We start from the raw sequence: 17,541 nt of genomic DNA, 5'->3' as shown, positions 1-17,541 counted from the left end.
TGAAAAAAAAAAAAAAAAAAAAGACACAGACTACTAAAGATTGAGTTTCTAGATATACCCAAACACAGCAGATACACAAGGACAGTTGGAGACAACATAAAGACTAGTAAAACGGGAACTTATAAACACCTATATTAGGAAAGCGAGCAAATTAACAGCCTAAATTTACACCTCAAAGAACTAGAAAAAGAACAAGAAGTATAAAATGAGAGTGTCTTTAAAATTACAAAGCATGGTGAAAAGAAATTAAAACAAGTGTAAATAAACGGGAAAACATCCCAATTTCATGATTTAGGGAAGTTAATATAGTTGCACTGGCACTATTCCACAAAAGGATATGAAGATTCAATGTAATACCTATCATAATGCCAGCTAACATCTTTGTAAGAAATTGGCAAGTGGCAAGCTGATTCATAGTTTTATATGAGTGGGGAAATGCCACGGGGGGATTAAAGGCTCAAAGCCAGCAAACGCCAACTATTAAAATGGAGCCAGACTATTACAGGTGGTGGAGTCACCTTTAGTGTCTGTGTTTCTAAACAAGGGTCCCAATTTGGACTGATCTGACAGATTTAAGACCCTGACGCCTATAAGGACATAAAACCCTATTATTTCAGGGTCGCCCGATATAGGCCGTCCTCGTGTGCTGTCCTTACTTGATTCATTTGGGAATTCAACCTGTGTTTCCCTGTGCCTCGGAGTTCAGAAAGAACTAGACGAAGACGTGTACTCAGGCGGCTCCCAGCTAGGAAGTTCCGCTTTAATGCAAATATCCGTTGCCGGGTCAGGACGCCGCCCGCCAACGGAGGCTGGTTCAGCAGACACCCAACCTCCTGCCCTGTTGTCACTCAAGCGTGGGGCGTGGCCTCTCAAACAGTCCAATCAAGAGCCCCGCTGGGTAAGGTGGGTTGGGGAGACGTGCCAGAGCGGCGCAGAAGTGCCCCCCTCACTCCAGATCTTGAGTCGCTGATGACATCTGCTTTGTCTCACTGTTTCTCGCGCTGTGATTTGCAGCGGTCGTGGGAGTCATAGGAGGGACTCGAGGAAACCTAGCAATGGTGAGTGGGCTGCCCCGAGATGTGGAGTCGGGGTGGAGAGTCTGGTCGGAACCGGTCGTGGCGGAACTCGGGTCTGCGGATGCCATGCGTGGATGTCGCCGCTCGGACTTCTGTCCCCTTTATCAATCAGCGTGGATGCGGGGCCGACAACTGGGCCCCCGGGCGTCGAGTCCTCTCACAGGACGCACGGGGACTTGGCCCTTGAGCCCGCAGTCCCTCTGAGCAGCTCAGCGCCCGCAGCCCGGCGTCTTCCTCAGATTGTGAGGTTTCCACAAGGGAGGGTCATCAGGGAACAGTCGTGACTGCGTCTGCAGGGATTGTACGCGGGAGGAACAGTGCTCTGTGGAGTTCATCGTCTCTGGCTTCCCCTCCGAGGGCGAGGGACTCGTTTTCTTCGGAGTTTTACAAGTGGTTTTGTTTTTAGAGCGGGGTCTCAAATCCACAGCTCTGCATCACCCCAACTTCCGTCCCCAGCCTAGCTCTGGCAATAAACCCTGAATTTCCAGGTCCTTCCTTTCATTCCCAGAGCCAGCTTCACCTTTCGGATTCACAGCATCATTATAACTCTGCGGTGCATTTCAAAGAGACCCAGTATTTTAACAACGTTTATCCTTTTCCCACAGAGCCATGGATGGCTCTTAAAGACTTTTTTTTTTTCATCTGTGGATATTTTATATGAGTAGAAAGCCGAGGAACCACATGGAATCACGTACATTGTATGAAAACCTTTTGCCTCTCCCTGCAAAAGGACACATGCATCCTGTGGGAAGTCTTTAGGGTGGAGTTTATTCCTTGGAAACTTCCACGACATTCTCATCTGTCAACACTGTCTCTCCCGAGGTTTGTCACCTTGAACAGATTTATTGATTTAAGTCTGTTTTCCAAGAAAGGAAAAACATATTTAATCAATACAGCCGTAAAGACAGTATAAAATAGTTTAAACAGGCAAGAAAGAGGTGACTTTGAGACAAAATAGAATATTTTTGTATTAATTCCATTTGTTAAGAATTTTGCTTTCACTCTTTCTTTCCCTGAACGTGTATAGTAAGTTTCTGAGGCCTGTGCTTACTTCTGGATGCTTTCAAATGAAACTGCAGGGCTTAGACCAAAAGTGTTCAAGTATAATTATTTACAGATGAATTTCTTGCCACAGAAATAGTAATTAACTGACATGTTTTATTCTGGATGGAATAGATATTTGGGGGTTTCTGCTTGAACTACTTGTGTGCCTTACTATTTTCCTTCCTCCTTCACACATAAACACTGGGTTTAGTTCAGTTCAGTTCAGTTGCTCAGTCGTGTCTGACTCTTTGCAACCCCATGAACCACAGCACACCAGGCCTCCCTGTCCATCACCAACTCCCAGAGTCCACCCAAACCCAAGTCCATTTAGTTGGTTATGCCATCCAACCATCTCATCCTCTGTCATCCCCTTCTCCTCCTGCCCTCAATCTTTCCCAGCATCAGGGTCTTTTCCAATGAGTCAGCTCTTTGCATCAGGTGGCCAAAGTATTGGAGTTTCAGCTTCAACATCAGTCCTTCCAATGAACACCCAGGACTGATCTCCTTTAGGATGGACTGGTTGGATTTCCTTGCAGTCCAAGGGACTCTCAAGAGTCTTCTCCAACACCACAGTTCAAAAGCATCAATTCTTTGGTGCTCAGCTTTCTTTATAGTCCAACTCTCACATTCATACATGACCATTGGAAAAACCATAGCCTTGACTAGATGGACCTTTATTGGTAAAGTAATGTCTCTGCATTTTAATATACTGTCTATGTTGGTCATAACTTTCCTCCCAAGTGGTAGGCGTCTTTTAATTTCATGGCTGCAATCAGCATCTGCAGTGATTTTGGAGCCCAGAAAAATAAAGTCAGCCACTGTTTCCACTGTTTCCCCATCTATCTGCCATGAAGTGATGGGGCTGGATGCCATGATCTTAGTTTTCTGAATGTTGAGCTTTAAGCCAACTTTTTCACTCTCTTTAACTTTCATCAAGAGGCTCTTTAGTTCTTTACTTTCTGCCATAAGGGTGGTATCATCTGCATATATGAGGTTATTGATATTTCTCCCAGCAATCTTGATTCCAGCTTGTGCTTCATCCAGCCCAGCGTTTCTCATGATGTACTCTGCATAGAAGTTAAATAAGCAGGGTGACAATATACAGCCTTGACATACTCCTTTTCCTATTTGGAACCAGTGTGTTGTTCCATGTCCAGTTCTAACTGTTGCTTCCTGACCTGCATACAGATTTCTCAAGAGACAAGTCAGGTGATCTGGTATTCCCATCTCTTTCAGAATTTCCCACAGTTTCTTGTGATCCACAGTCAAAGGCTTTGGCATAGTCAATAAAGCAGAAAGAGATGTTTTTCTGCAACTCTCTTTTTCGATGATCCAGCGGATGTTGGCAATTTGATCTCTGGTTCCTCTGCCTTTTCTAAAACCAGCTTGAATATCTGGAAGTTCACGGTTCACATATTGCTGAAGCCTGGCTTGGAGAATTTTGAGCATTACTTTACTAGCATGTGAGATGAGTGCAATTGTGTGGTAGTTTGAGCATTCTTTGGCATTGCTTTTCTTTGGGATTGGAATGAAAACTGACCTTTTCCAGTCCTGTGGCCACTGCTGAGTTTTCCAAATTTGCTGGCATACTAAGTGCAGCACTTTCACAGCATCATCTTTCAGGATTTGAAATAGCTCAACTGGAATTCCATCACCTCCACTAGCTTTGTTCATAGTGATGCTTTCTAAGGCCCACTTGACTTCACATTCTAGGATGTCTGGCTCTAGGTGAGTGATCACACCATCATGATTATCTTGGTCTGGAAGATCTTTTTTGTATAGTTCTGTATATTCTTGCCACCTCTTCTTAATATCTTCTGCTTCTGTTAGGTCCCTACCATTTCAGTCCTTTATTGTGCCCATCTTTGCATGAAATGTTCCCTTGGTATCTCTAATTTTCTTGAAGAGATCTCTAGTCTTTCCCATTCTGTTGTTTTCCTCTGTTTCTTTGCACTGATCACTGAGGAAGGCTTTCTTATCTCTCCTTACTATTCTTTGGAACTCTGCATTCAGATGCTTATATCTTTCCTTTTCTCCTTTGCTTTTTGCTTCCCTTGTTTTCACAGACAGCCATTTTGCTTTTTTGCATTTCTTTTTCTTCGGGATGGTCTTGATTTCCGTCTCCTATACAATGTCACTAACCTACATCCATAGTTCATCAGGCACTCTGTCTATCAGATCTAGGCCCTTAAATCTATTTCTCACTTCCATGTATAGTCATAAGGGATTTGATTTAGGTCATACCTGAATGGTCTAGTGGTTTTCTCCACTTTCTGCAATTTCAGTCTGAATTTGGCAATAAGGAGTTCATGATCCTAGCCACAGTCAGCTCCCGATCTTGTTTTTGCTGCTGTATAGAGCTTCTCCATCTTTGGCTGCAAAGAATATAATCAATCTGATTTTGGTGTTGACCATCTGGTGATATCCATGTGTAGAGTCTTCTCTTGTGTGGTTGGAAGAGGGTGTTTGCTATGACCAGTGTGTTCTCTTGGCAGAACTCTATTAGCCTTTGCCCTGCTTCATTCTGTACTCCAAGGCCAAATTTGCCTGTTATTCCAGGTGTTTCTTGACCTCCTACTTTTGCATTCCAGTCCCCTATAATGAAAAGGACATCTTTTTTGGGTGTTAGTTCTAGAAGGTCTTGTAGGTCTTCATAGACCTGTTCAACTTCAGCTTCTGCAGCATTACTGGTTGGGGCATAGACTTGGATTACCATGATATTGAATGGTTTGCCTTTGCTCAAAAGCTAGCTCGTGTCATTTAAAATCTCAGTGATCCAAAGGAAGTCCAGGGAGAGTAGAGGTCTGCAGTCAGTGAGCCTCTCTAAGGCCCCCATGAGGCTGCAAGGGGAAGTACTCCAAGACCCAGTTACTTCTTCCTGGGAAGCCTCCTCTTATAGGTGTCCTACATACTCACACGCATCACAGAAGGAGGCTTTATAGTAAGAGATGTAGAGCTTTGGAAACCTGAGGGTGCACCTTTATGTAAGAGTGGGGATGATGACTTTTTTGAGGTTGTTTTGGTTCCATAAGCCTAGACTTTTTTTTTTTTACTTATTTATTTGGCTGCTCCGGGTCTTAGTTGCTGTAGGCAGATCTTTGATCTCCGTTCCAGCAGGCAGGATCTTTACTTGTAGCATGTGGGATCTAGTTCCCTGACCAGGGATTGAACCCAGGCCAGACGGAACCCCAGACGGGTTCCAAATAGGAAAAGGAGTCTGTCAAGGCTGTATATTGTCACCCTGCTTATTTAACTTCTATGCAGAGTACATCATGAGAAATGCTGGGCTGGAGGAAGCATAAGCTGGAATCAAGATTGCCGGGAGAAATATCAATCACCTCAGATATGCAGATGACACCACCCTTATGGCAGAAAGTAAAGAAGAACTAAAGAGCCTCTCGATGAAAGTTAAAGAGGAGAGTGAAAAAGTTAGCTTAAAGCTCAACATTCAGAAAACTAAGATCATGGCATCCGGTCCCATCACTTCATGGCAAATAGATGGGGAAACAGTGGAAACAATGACAGACTTTGTTTTGGGGCACTCCAAAATCACTTCAGATGGTGATTGCACCCATGAAATTAAAAGATGCTTACTCCTTGGGAGGAAAGTTATGACCAACCTAGATAGCATATTAAAAAGCAGAGACATTACTTTGCCAACAAAGGTCCATCTAGTCAAGGCTATGGTTTTTCCAGTAGTCATGTATGGATGTGAGAGTTGGACTATAAAGAAAGCTGAGCACCAAAGAATTGATGCTTTTGAACTGTGGTGTTAGAGACTCTTAAGAGTCTCTTGAACTGCAAGGAGATCCAACCAGTCCATCCTAAAGGAGATCAGTCCTGGGTGTTCATTGGAAGGACTGATGTTGAAGCTGAAACTCCAGTACTTTGGCCACCTGATGCAAAGAGCTGACTCATTGGAAAAGACCCTGATGCTGGGAAAGATTGAGGGCAGGAGGAGAAGGGGACAACAGAGAATGAGATGGTTGGATGGCATCACCAACTCAATGGACATGGGTTTAGGTGGACTCTGGGAATTGGTGATGGACAGGGAAGCCTGGTGTGCTGGGGTTCGTGGGGTCACAAAGAGTCAGACATGACTGAGCGACTGAACTGAACTGAACTATTTCTAAGATAAATGGATTCCTAATTTTTTTAGGAAAAATATCGTATTTATTTAATTTTCGGCTTCACTGAGTCTGTGTTGCTGTGTATGGGCTTTCTCTACTTGTGGAGTGTTGGGGCTACTCTCTAGTTTTAGTGCACAGGCTTCTCTTGTTGGGAAACACAGACTCTAGGGCATACACTCAGTAGTTGTCCTATATGGGCTTAGTTGCTCTGCAGCTTGTGGAATCTTCCTCAAGCAAGGATCAAACTCATGCCACCTGCATTGGCAGGCAGATTCTTAACCCCTGAACCACCAGAGGAGTCCCCAATATATTTTGAATAGTTTCTGGTTCTTGCTCTTTTAAATAATTACACATTCTTGATCTTCCAATTAGGCTTATCCTCAAAAGGATATTTTTCTTCCCTTTTTTTGTGTATCTTTTAATTATCTTAATTTTAATATATTTGAATTTGTCTCTGGCTTTGTAGCTCATTCTTTTGCTTATATGACAATACTCTTTCTATTATCAATAAAATATTTACCTGTAACTTCTAACAGTGGCTTCGTTTTGTCTTCACATTTAAATCTTACAGTGAGCAGCCTATTGTCTATGGAATGGAGGGAAATATGCTGCATTTTTTCCAGTTGGATAACAGTTTGTCTCTTATGTAGGCAAACGTTCATGATATTTGTCACTGCTCTCCTGCTCTCTCCTTAATCAGCTCTCCACATATCTGGCCTATGGAAGACACTTTTCCTTTCCTTCGTTCTGTTTGTTTTTCTTTCTGTTAATACTTGTATCATTTGAATTACCATAGAGGTAGACCATCACATTTTTCCATAGGGGACTGTCCAGTTTTGGATATTGCTTCTTCCTGTTCAGTTTGGAGGAGTAGTCTTTATTAAGTCCCTAAAAACTGTCTCAGGGAGACTTCCCTGGTGGTTCAGTGGTTAAGAATATGCCTGCTAAGGCAGGGGACACAGGTTCAGTCCCTGATCCAGAAAGATCCCACATGCCACAGGATAACTACTGAGCCTGGGCACCTGGAGCTTGTGCTCTGCAACAACAGAAGCCACCACAATGAGAAGCCCCTGCACCACAATGAAGAGTAGCCCCCGCACCACAATGATGAGTAGCCCCCCACTTGCCACAGCTAGAGAAAAGCACAAAGACCCTGTGCAGCCATAAATAAATAAAGTTGAAAAAATAACTGTCTTAGGTATTTAACATATTAATATATTTAGCTATTTAATAATTTAATATATCATCTGGGAGAGGTGACATCTGAGCAATGCTGAATTCTTTCTATGAACACGTGCTGTCACTGTACTTATTTCAGTCTACTTGACATCACCCAATAATTTTTTAAAAAATTTTAATGAAAATCACTACATATTTTGTAGTAGTCTTGTTTAGTATTGAATTAAATCTGGTGTGGAGAAAACCAGAAGTAAGCTCTCAAATGTTGTCTCTTGCTGTAATCACATAGAATGGGCTCAGTTCCAAATAAATTGTGAGTATACATGTGTATTGTGGTTTATCCAGTTTCCAGAGTTGTTTGAGGAGATGTGGGGTTGATCAGGTAGGCATCTTCTGATCAGTTTACCATATACCCTGTTTTTCACATAAACACATTAGACTTACAGAGGCATGTTTATCTATAAGGTTGTTGAGCTTACTCCCAAAACCACAGATCCTACTGAAAGACGAAATTTGTGAGCAAGCATTTCTAAGGATAAGCAGTCTTGGGCCTGCTAATGTTCACTGTGTCTTTTGCACACAATGTAGTTGGATTTGTTATGAGCAAGCACTGTTGTTCCAGTGAATAAAGAGTAATCAGGGCTACCTTTAGGCAGCTTCTCTTACTCCCTGGACACACAACAAGAGAGATGTTACTTCATTCATGTTACTCTACTTCAAGCATTGTCATGATAAATGGGAGCCTTTTTTCTGTATCCTCCTCATGGACATCAATGGATAATTGGTCTCTCTTAGAGACCAGCATTTAGGAAACTTTTGCCACTGGGGATTCCTATACATAGGATGGGCCATCAAGCTGCTGTGTCCCATGGGGGAGCTCAGAAATAAGAGAAGGTGGAAGGACAGCCTTGAGAGTGGAATCACTTGCTGCTGAAATTAGGGAAAGGATATTTTATTTTTTGAGGAAAGCACTGTTGAACTTTTTATGTTTTTTATAATTTGTGCAACTTCACTCTGAAACTAGTGTAGATTTTTAATGAAGCCCTTGCAAGCTTCAAGTCTAAACCTGATCCTCAAGGTCATCAAGGCCCAAATTACAGTTTTATGGTTCTGCCAGAAAGAGGTCTTCTGTGATCACACCATCTCAGTATGGGCAACTCTGCGTCCTAAAATTATTTGGAAGCCATTCCGAAGCACATGAATATAGGGATTTTTGTGGAGGTGCAGATTGTCCTGTTTTCCTCCTCACGCCTGGACTCTCACACTGAATAATTTCCTAGCCCCATAAAGTGAGATAGAGAAAGGAAGGCAAAATCCAGCATGTGATAAATATTATACAAATTTTAATTTGTACTCCTCCACAAGAATATTTTCATTCAGCCACCTGGATTGGAGTACTTCCATTAGCATGGAATACTTCAGGACAGTATGTGTAGTTGGATCTTGTTACAAGTTGGATTTCCACAGGACTTTTGGCCTCACATTTGGTGATGGGAATAGAAGAAAAACCTTCCAGTTCACTTGTTATTTGTTAAAACCTCATGCAGATGTGAACCTGTGATTGTACAGTGCTGCACAATATGGTGATTATTAAAGAGGGAGTGGAAAAGTTTTTATCAGAAGGAACTGGTGTACTTAAAATGGAGTTATTTCTTTCATTTGTAGAGCATTTCACTTATTTCTCCAAGGTGCTCTGCTGGGGTCCAGCCCCCGTGGATCCAGGGAATTCGAAGCGGGGATGGTGTCGGCAAACTGGATACAATAGCTTTAATTAAATATTAATTAGAGATATAAAGAATAATAGAATAAGGATAGCTCAGCAAGAAAATTCAGTGGAGAAAAGAGGCTGAATAACTTGGTTTACGTGGAAAGCTAATAAAATTCCAATACAAGGAATTTACGTCACCTACGTAGGCCACAGGCGTCCTCCCATTCTCCCCAAGGAGAGGAGACACTAAGGCCTCCCCGGTCAGATCTTAGAAGCCCAGGCATAATTAGTAGGCTTGACGAGCCTCCACTCTCCAGATGGAAATTCAGCCAGGTGAGAGAAAGAACGACATGGGGAGACCAAACTTCGGTGAACAAGGCCCACACTTTATTTTCCAAAGTAGTTTTTATACCTTAAGTTGTGCATAGAGGATAATGGGGGAAGGGGTAGGGTCAGCAGTAAGCCAGGCTTTCTTCCTGCAAACTTATCATATGCAAAAGTTTAGATGATTTACATCATCTTCTGGCCCGGAGGCCTGTCAACATTTTAAGATCCTTTTTTCAGAAAACTTTTCTCTAAAGGTGATTATTCTAAAGTCAGGCGCCACCCTCCGAAAGCATTAGATAAAGTTGCATTCCTATAGGGCAAAGGTGTGGTGGGCTATAACAAGAAAAAGAATTAACTCAAGGGTCCAAGGTTACAAACATTAAAGCTACTACTTACATTCCTATACACCAATTATATTAATCAATACACTGCCAGGGACACAGTAGGTAAGGGATATGGAAACTTAGCAGCAAACATTGGCCCAAAGAGTGAAAAACCCTTCAGCAATACAATTTCTAATCAATCTTTTAACTGCTCAAAGGAATCTGTATTTAGACAGTTTAGAATATCTCACGCCTCTCACAGTTGGGAGGCTCTGAACAATCACATGTGGCGGGAAGGACCTATTCAGGCAGCCTAGAGGACTTCCAAAGGAGTTTGTAGGTTGAAACACTCTTGTCACACCCAGGAACTTTATTAACTGGAGCTGTAAGTTAACTCTTTTTCAGAGAGAGAGATGGTGGTGAGGGACAGCCCCCCGTAAAGTCAGAGGTGTAGGTGAGAGCACAAAGCAGTAAAGTAGGCAGACTCTGGTTTGGGGGGTTAGTTCCAGGGGGACTCCTGAGGCTCTATCCCGCCTTTTGCATATGCCGAGCCTCCTTCCTCATGACCTTTGCCACGGGCGGAGTTCCTCACGCTGGCTCCCAGCAGTGCTCTATTTATTTAACTATTTATTTTTGGTTGCACTGGGTCTTCATTCCTGTGTGCGGGCTTTCTCTAGTGGCAGCAAGCAGGGACTATTCTTCGTTGCAGTGCATGGGTTTCTCACTGTGGTGACTTCTCTTGTTGTGGAGCACAGGCTCTAGGCACGTGGGCTTCAGTAGTTACAGCCTGTGGGCCCTAGAGCACTGACTCATTAGTTACGATGCGTAGGCTTAGTTACTCCACAGCATGTGGAATCTTCCCAGACCAGGAATCGAACCCATGTCCCCTGCATTGGCAAATGGGTTCTTATTGACTGTACCATCAGGGAAGTACAAGGTGTTCTGTCTTGACAAAGAGAGCAATAAAGACTTGGAATTGGTCAAAGACCAATGTAACAATAAATTCCTTGTGTTAATGATGCTCTTGAATTCATGAGGGAGTATCACCATAGAGTGAGAGTTCTAATGACAAACTTATAGAACAAACATCTGGAGACCACAGTGTCATATGTGAACTTCCTGTGAACTGAGTATAGATTGCTGGTGCTCTTCATCCTACCCATACTCTCACACACAAACTTGGGATGTTTTAGGATTCCGTGACCTTTGAGGATGTGAGTGTGAAGTTCACCACAGAGGAGTGGGGTCTGTTGGATCTAACCCAGAAGAAACTCTACAGAGATGTGATGCGGGAAACCTTCAAAAACTTGACCTCAGTAGGTAAGGGATGATGACATTCTTAATTACTTAATCCTTTAGATAGCCTATGTTGTTTGCTTATCAACATGTTCAAGAGGTAAAATGTGGAAAGAGACTGCGTTGGTAAATAAAGCAGGCATGGTGGTCTGTCATGTAAAACTTTTCTCTAATATTTTATAATTTATAATGATTTTTTTGTTGGTCTGCATTATTGGAGAAAGACAGGAAGACTTTAATATTGGAAATCAGTAAGAAAATCATGGGACAAATCTGAGGTGAGTTACACTGACAGGAGAAAGCAGTGTCCCATGACAGAATGTTAGTATGCAATGGCATCTTTTAAAATTTATTTTTTATTAAAGTATAGTTGATATACAATGTTGTGTTAGTTTTAGGTAGTCAGCAAAGTAATTCAGTTACACACACACACACACACACACACATATATATATATATTATATCCATTTTTTTCCTAGTTCTTTTCCATTATAGGTTATTTCGAGATATTGAATATAATTCCCTGTGCTATACAGTGTGTCTTTGTTGTTTATCGGTTTTCTGTCCCCAGTCCTTTCCGCTGTTGTAACCATAAGTTTTTTTCCTATGCCTGTGAGTCTGTTTCTGTTTTGTAGTTAAGTTCATTTGTATCATTTTGGATTCCACATGAAAGTGATACCACATCTTATTTATCCATTCATCTGTCAGTGGAGAGTTAGGTTACTTCTATGTCTTGGCTATTGTAAATAGTGCTTCTGTGAATATTGGGGGACATGTTTCTTTTCAAATTAGAGTTTTTGTCTTTTCTGGATACATGCCCAGGAATGGGATTGCTAGATTATATGGTAATTCTATTTATACTTTTTTGTGGAATCTCCATACTGTTCTCCATAGTGACTATACCAATTTACATTCCTACCAACAGTGTAGGAATGTTCCCTTTTCTCTGCACCCTCTCCAGCATTTATTACTTGTAGGTTTTTTGATGATGGCTATTCTGACCAATGTGAAATGACACCTTATTGTAGTTTTGATTTGCATTTCTCTAACAATTAGTAACGTGGAACATCTTTTCACATACCTGTTGGCCATCTGTATGTCTTCTTTGGAGAAATTTCTATTTCAGTCTTCTGCCCATTTTCTGATTGTGTTCTTTGCTTTTTTGATATTGAGCTGTATGAGCTATTTGTATATTCTGGAAATGAATCCCTTGTCAGCCACATCATTTTCAGATATTCTCTCCCATTCAGTAGATTGTTTATTCATTTTGTTTGTGGTTTCCTTTGCTGTGCAAAAACTTTTAAGTTTAGTTAAGTTCCATTTGTTTATTTTTGCTTTTGTTTCCATTACTCTGGGAGACAGATCCAAAAAAATATTGCTGTGATTTATATCAAAGAGTGTTCTGCCTATGTCTTCCTCCAGGAGTTTTATAGTGTCCAGTCTTACATTTACAGCTTTAATCCATTTTGAGTTTATTTTATATATGGTCTTAAGAGAATGTTCTAATTTCACTCTTACATGTGGTTGTCCAGTTTTCCCAACACCATTTACTGAAGAGGCTGTCTTTTCTCCACTGTATATTTTTTCCTTTTTTGTCATAGATTAATTGACCATAAATGCATGAGTTTTTTTCTGGGCTTTCTATCCTATCCCATTCATCTATGTGTCTGTTTTTGTGCCATGACCCTGCTGTTTTGATTACTGTGCTCTTGAGGTATATAGTCTGTAGTCAGGGAGCTTGATTCTTCCAGCTTATTCTTCTTTCTCAAGATGGTCTATGCCATGACATTTTAAAACAAAGAAAATAAATCAGCTCAGCCTTAGAATTAATGAATCTTAGAATTGTTGCATCATTTTTTCCCTCAAATTTATCCTAAATGTTGAGTGTATGAAAAATAGTACACTTGGAATTATATTCAGAATCACCGCTTATGAGTGTTACTGTTTTAATAATTGCTGATTATCTTTCAGAGCTTTATTATATTCACTTTCAATTAGAATGTGCAGAAAACCTACACTTTCTTTGTAAATGGTAAAATTTTCATTGTCATAACTATTAATAAATATAATTAATAAGCCATTAATGAATAATATGCTTCTTATTTTTTACAGCTGTCATATGGTAGAGACGCTGTAAAAATAAAGAAGGTAATCAGTATGGGGAAACATTTAGCCAGATTTCAAATCATAATCAAAAAAAAGGAAACTACTGGAATAAAACTATATAAGTTCAGTATATATGGACAGGTCCTCATGCATCATTCATCCTTTAATAGGCACATGACATCTCATACTACACCAAAATCCTGTGAGTATCAGGAATATGAAGAGAAGCCATATAAATGCAAAGAATGTGGGAAGGCTTTTAAGCATCGTCAATCTAGACATACGCATGAGAAGATTCACAGTGGAGAGAAACCCTATGATTGTAAGAAATGTGGGAAGGCCTTCAAGCTTCGCCAATCCATTCAAAGACATGAAAGAATTCACACTGGAGAGAAACCCTATGAATGTAAAAGATGTGGAAAAGCCTTCAGATATTACCACAACTTTCAAAAACATGAACGAACTCATACTGGAGAGAAACCCTATAGATGTAAGCACTGTGATAAAGCCCTCAGTTCTCTCAGATACTGTCGAATTCATGAAATAACACACACTGGAGAGAAACCTTATAAATGTAAGCAATGTGGTAAAGCTTTCAGTTGTCCCAGTTACTTTATAAAACATGAGAGAATTCATAGTGGATTGAAACCATATGAATACAAGCAATGTGGTAAAGCCTTCAGTTGTGCCAGTTACATTCGAAGACATGAAAGGACACATACTGGAGAAAAGCCCTATGAATGTAAAAAATGTGGTAAGGCCTTCAGTTGTTCAAGTTCCTTTCGAAAACATGAGAGAACTCATACTGGAGAGAAACTCTATGAATGTAAGCAATGTGGTAAAGCCTTCAGTAATTCTAGATCCTTTCAAAGTCATGAAAGGAGACACAGTGGAGAAAAGCCCTATACAGGTAAAAATTGTGATAAAGCTTTCGCTTGTCCAAATTCCTGTCAAAAACATGAGAGGACTCATTCTGGACAGAAACCCTATGTATGTAAGGAATATGAGAAAGTCTTCAGTTCTCTTACAAAATTTCAAAGACACATGATGAAGCACATGGGCTATGGACCTTATAAATGTAAAGACTGTGGGAAAGTCTTTGATTGTCCCAATTACTTTCATTGTCATGAAAGGACTCACAGTGGAGAAAAGCCATATAAATGTAAGGAATGTGATAAGGCCTTCAGTTTTCCTTGTTGTCATCAAATATATGAAAGAAGTCATACTGGGGAGAGCCCCTATGAATGTAAGCAGTGTGGTAAAGCCTTCACTTACCTCAGTTCTATTTGAAAACATGAAAGAACTCATACTGGAGAGAAATCCTGTGAATGTAAGGAATGTGGAAAGGCCTTTATTTATTCTTCAGATGTTCAAAGACACATGATCGTGCATACTGGTGATGGACCTTGCAAATGTAAGGACTGTGGGAAAGGCCTTGATTGTCCTAGTTCATTAAGAACACATAAAATCACTCACACTAGAGAGAAACCCTGTTGATGTAGAACTTGTAGTAAAGCCTTCCCAATTCTTGTTGAAACCATGAAAAAAATCCATAATGGAAAATAGTGCCATAAATGTAAAAAAAGTATGAAAGGCTTTATTTGTCCCAGTTCATTCCAAATAGATAAAAGAGCTCACACTAGAGAGGAACCCAATTTTGTAAACAATATGGCAAAGCCTTCAGTTTCAATATGGCAAACCACTCCCAGTTGTGTTCAGATACATGGAAGAACTCATACCAGGGAGAAAATGAATGAAAAGAATGTGGAAAAGCCCTCATATATCACGCATCCCTCCCAGGACACATGAGAGTACACACTGGAGAGAAATGTTACGTATGTAAGGAATGTGGGAAAGCCTTTAGTCCCATTTCTTTGGGAAGCCACAGAAGGACTAGAGAGAATTGTATTGAATGTAAACTATGTAGGAAAACCTTTCCCTACAAAAAACCATATAAAAATGTACATGGGATAGAAACCTTATAACTGAAAAACAAGGGAAACTTCCAATTTTAACAAATATTTTCAAAGTCATGTGAAAATTCTACTGGAAAGAAATCATCCATGTAAGTACTATTATGGGTAAGCTGTCAGAAAATTCACAACATGAAATAAATTTTGTGCATATATTTTCTTTATAATTTGACTCATTCTCAAAGTGATTTTCTATTGTATGGATTTGTAATTAGTTTTACAAGTATTCATTGAGGTGAGATAAGTTTGTAGGTACTTATTAAGCAATCAGTTCAGTCGCTCAGTTGTGTCTGACTCTTCACAACCCCGTGGACTGCAGCACACTAGGCTTTTCAGTCCATCACCAACTCCCGGAGCTTACTCAAACTCATATCCATTGCGTCAATGATGCCATCCAACCATCTCATCCTCTGTCGTCCCCTTCTCCTGCCTTCAATCTTTCCAAGCATCAGGGTCTTTTCCAATGAGTCAGTTCTTTGCATCAGGTGGCCAAAGTATTGGAGTTTCATCTTCAGCATCAGTCCTTCCAGTGCACATTAAAGACTGATTTCCTTTAGAATGGACTGGTTGTATCTCCTTGCAGTCCAAGAAACTCTCAAGAGTCTTCTCCAACACCACAGTTCAAAAGCATCAATTCTTCAGCACTCAGCTTTATTTATAGTCCAACTCTCACATCCATACATGACTATTGGAAAAACCATAGCTTTGACTAGACAGACCTTTGTTGGTAAAGTAATGTCTCTGCTTTTTAATATGCTGTCTAGGTTGGTCATAGAATGTTGGTTCCACATTCTTTTCTTCCAAGGAGCAAATGTCTTTTAATTTTATGGCTGCAGTCACCATCTTCAGTGATTTTGGAGCCCCCCAAAATAAAGTCTGTCACTGTTTCCATTGTTTCCCGATCTATTTGCCATTAAAGTGATGGGACCAGATGCCATGATCTTAGTGTTGAGTTTTAAGCCAACTTTTTCACTCTCCTCTTTCACTTTCATCAAGAGGCTCTTTAGCAATACTTCCTAAAAAACTAATAGGTAATTTTTCCTTTAGTTGTCTGGCAATTTTTTGTGAGTCTATTTTGAAGTCTATTGAAACTGCGAATTGAAGTTTATTTCTAATATGCAAGTAGGTTTAATTTTTACCTAATTTTGTAAGTTATGTGTAAGGAAAAGGACATTGAAAAATGAGGCTTTGTTTTTTTTTTCCTCACTGGCTTCCTGTGGCAAGTACCAGATATGCCTTATTCATTTTACATGTCATATCTTCTACCTTACTCAGCAGAAACTACCTTTTCATTGCCTGAAGAACCTTATTCTATTTTCCTTGGAATGTACAATAGCCATATATTTATTTATAAGTATACAAAATTTATCACAGTTCAGTCTCTTATGTATTATTATCTTAATCTTTTGTCCTGTACACTTTGTCATTTCTTCTGGTTGATATTTGGACTGTGGGGTTTCCATTAGGAAGAGAGACTTATGAGCGGACAATAAAATTTAGATTTGGCAATAACTCTTCTTGATCCTATTATATTAATGTGAGTAGTATGAACTGTATTTTCTAGAATGTGTTGCCTTATGGTCCTATGTTAGAAGTCACTAAAGCATAACTTATATGAAACTTGGAAAGCAGAAATATGATTTAGTCAGGTTTTGAAATCAACTGTATAGAAGCAGTCAGAAGCACAGGCCTTTACGGACACTTGGGTCCAGCCCATTTTCCACATTCTTTTCCCTGTCAATCAAGTATATCCTTAAAACCTCCACAGACTGCTTGACTTCCACTTGATCTGAACTGTAGGCTTCTACACTTGTCCTCAAATTCAACATTGAAGATCCAGCACAGTTTGGATTTTCCTGAAAACCCTCATGTGTCCACCTGGCAAGAAATTTTGACTGTCATGATTGAGAATATTTTCTGAAGCACTGAGCGCCTTGTTCTCTAGATATTATTAGTCTAAGGTCTAATTTGTGTAGTAAACACCTTGCTTTGTTTAAGATATAATTATCATGCGCAAAGAGTCAAAGTTTATAGTTTGCATCTAAAACAGTAAATAAAAATGTTTTTATAGCAGTTAATGCCTACAGTAACAAAAGAGAGATCTCAAATCAATAATCTAACCTTATACCTTCTTGATCTGAAACAAATAGACCACTGTGTATTTCTCCAGCAAGAAGGATTTATTCAGAATCAGCAGAAAATTGCAACTCATAGTCTGTAATATGGCAGGGCACATTTCAAGTTCTCACACAGCACAGGAATTTGAACACTTTTATAGAGTAGAAAAAGAAGTTGGGAGGGCTCTAATAAAGAAACCATGACTTTTCATTGGCTGAGTCCTTGCCAGGAAAGAAGTATCTTGCTTCTTCCTGATGGGCT

At 40.2% G+C, this 17,541-nt stretch overlaps 1 protein-coding gene across 1 annotated transcript; it reads left to right on the top strand.

Moving 5' to 3' along the window:
- Positions 1 to 184: 184 nt before the first annotated feature.
- On the top strand, positions 185 to 17,468 carry LOC520104 (zinc finger protein 709-like). The gene is made up of 3 exons (XM_015471975.3): positions 185 to 1,898; positions 10,981 to 11,107; positions 13,360 to 17,468. The coding sequence occupies exon 3, from the start codon at positions 13,364 to 13,366 to the stop codon at positions 14,477 to 14,479; it is 1,116 nt and encodes a 371-aa protein (XP_015327461.1). The 5' UTR covers positions 185 to 1,898; positions 10,981 to 11,107; positions 13,360 to 13,363; the 3' UTR covers positions 14,480 to 17,468.
- Positions 17,469 to 17,541: the final 73 nt, after the last annotated feature.

This window comes from Bos taurus, chromosome 7 (assembly GCF_002263795.3).
Source record: "Bos taurus isolate L1 Dominette 01449 registration number 42190680 breed Hereford chromosome 7, ARS-UCD2.0, whole genome shotgun sequence".
In the NCBI taxonomy this organism is placed as follows: domain Eukaryota; kingdom Metazoa; phylum Chordata; class Mammalia; order Artiodactyla; family Bovidae; genus Bos; species Bos taurus.
Note: the sequence above shows the minus strand (reverse complement) of the source record. Positions and strands in the feature narration are given on the sequence as shown.

Excerpts from the sequence above, each read along its gene's own strand:
- LOC520104 (XM_015471975.3), top strand. The coding sequence starts at position 13,364 with ATGACATCTCATACTACACCAAAATCCTGTGAGTATCAGGAATATGAA.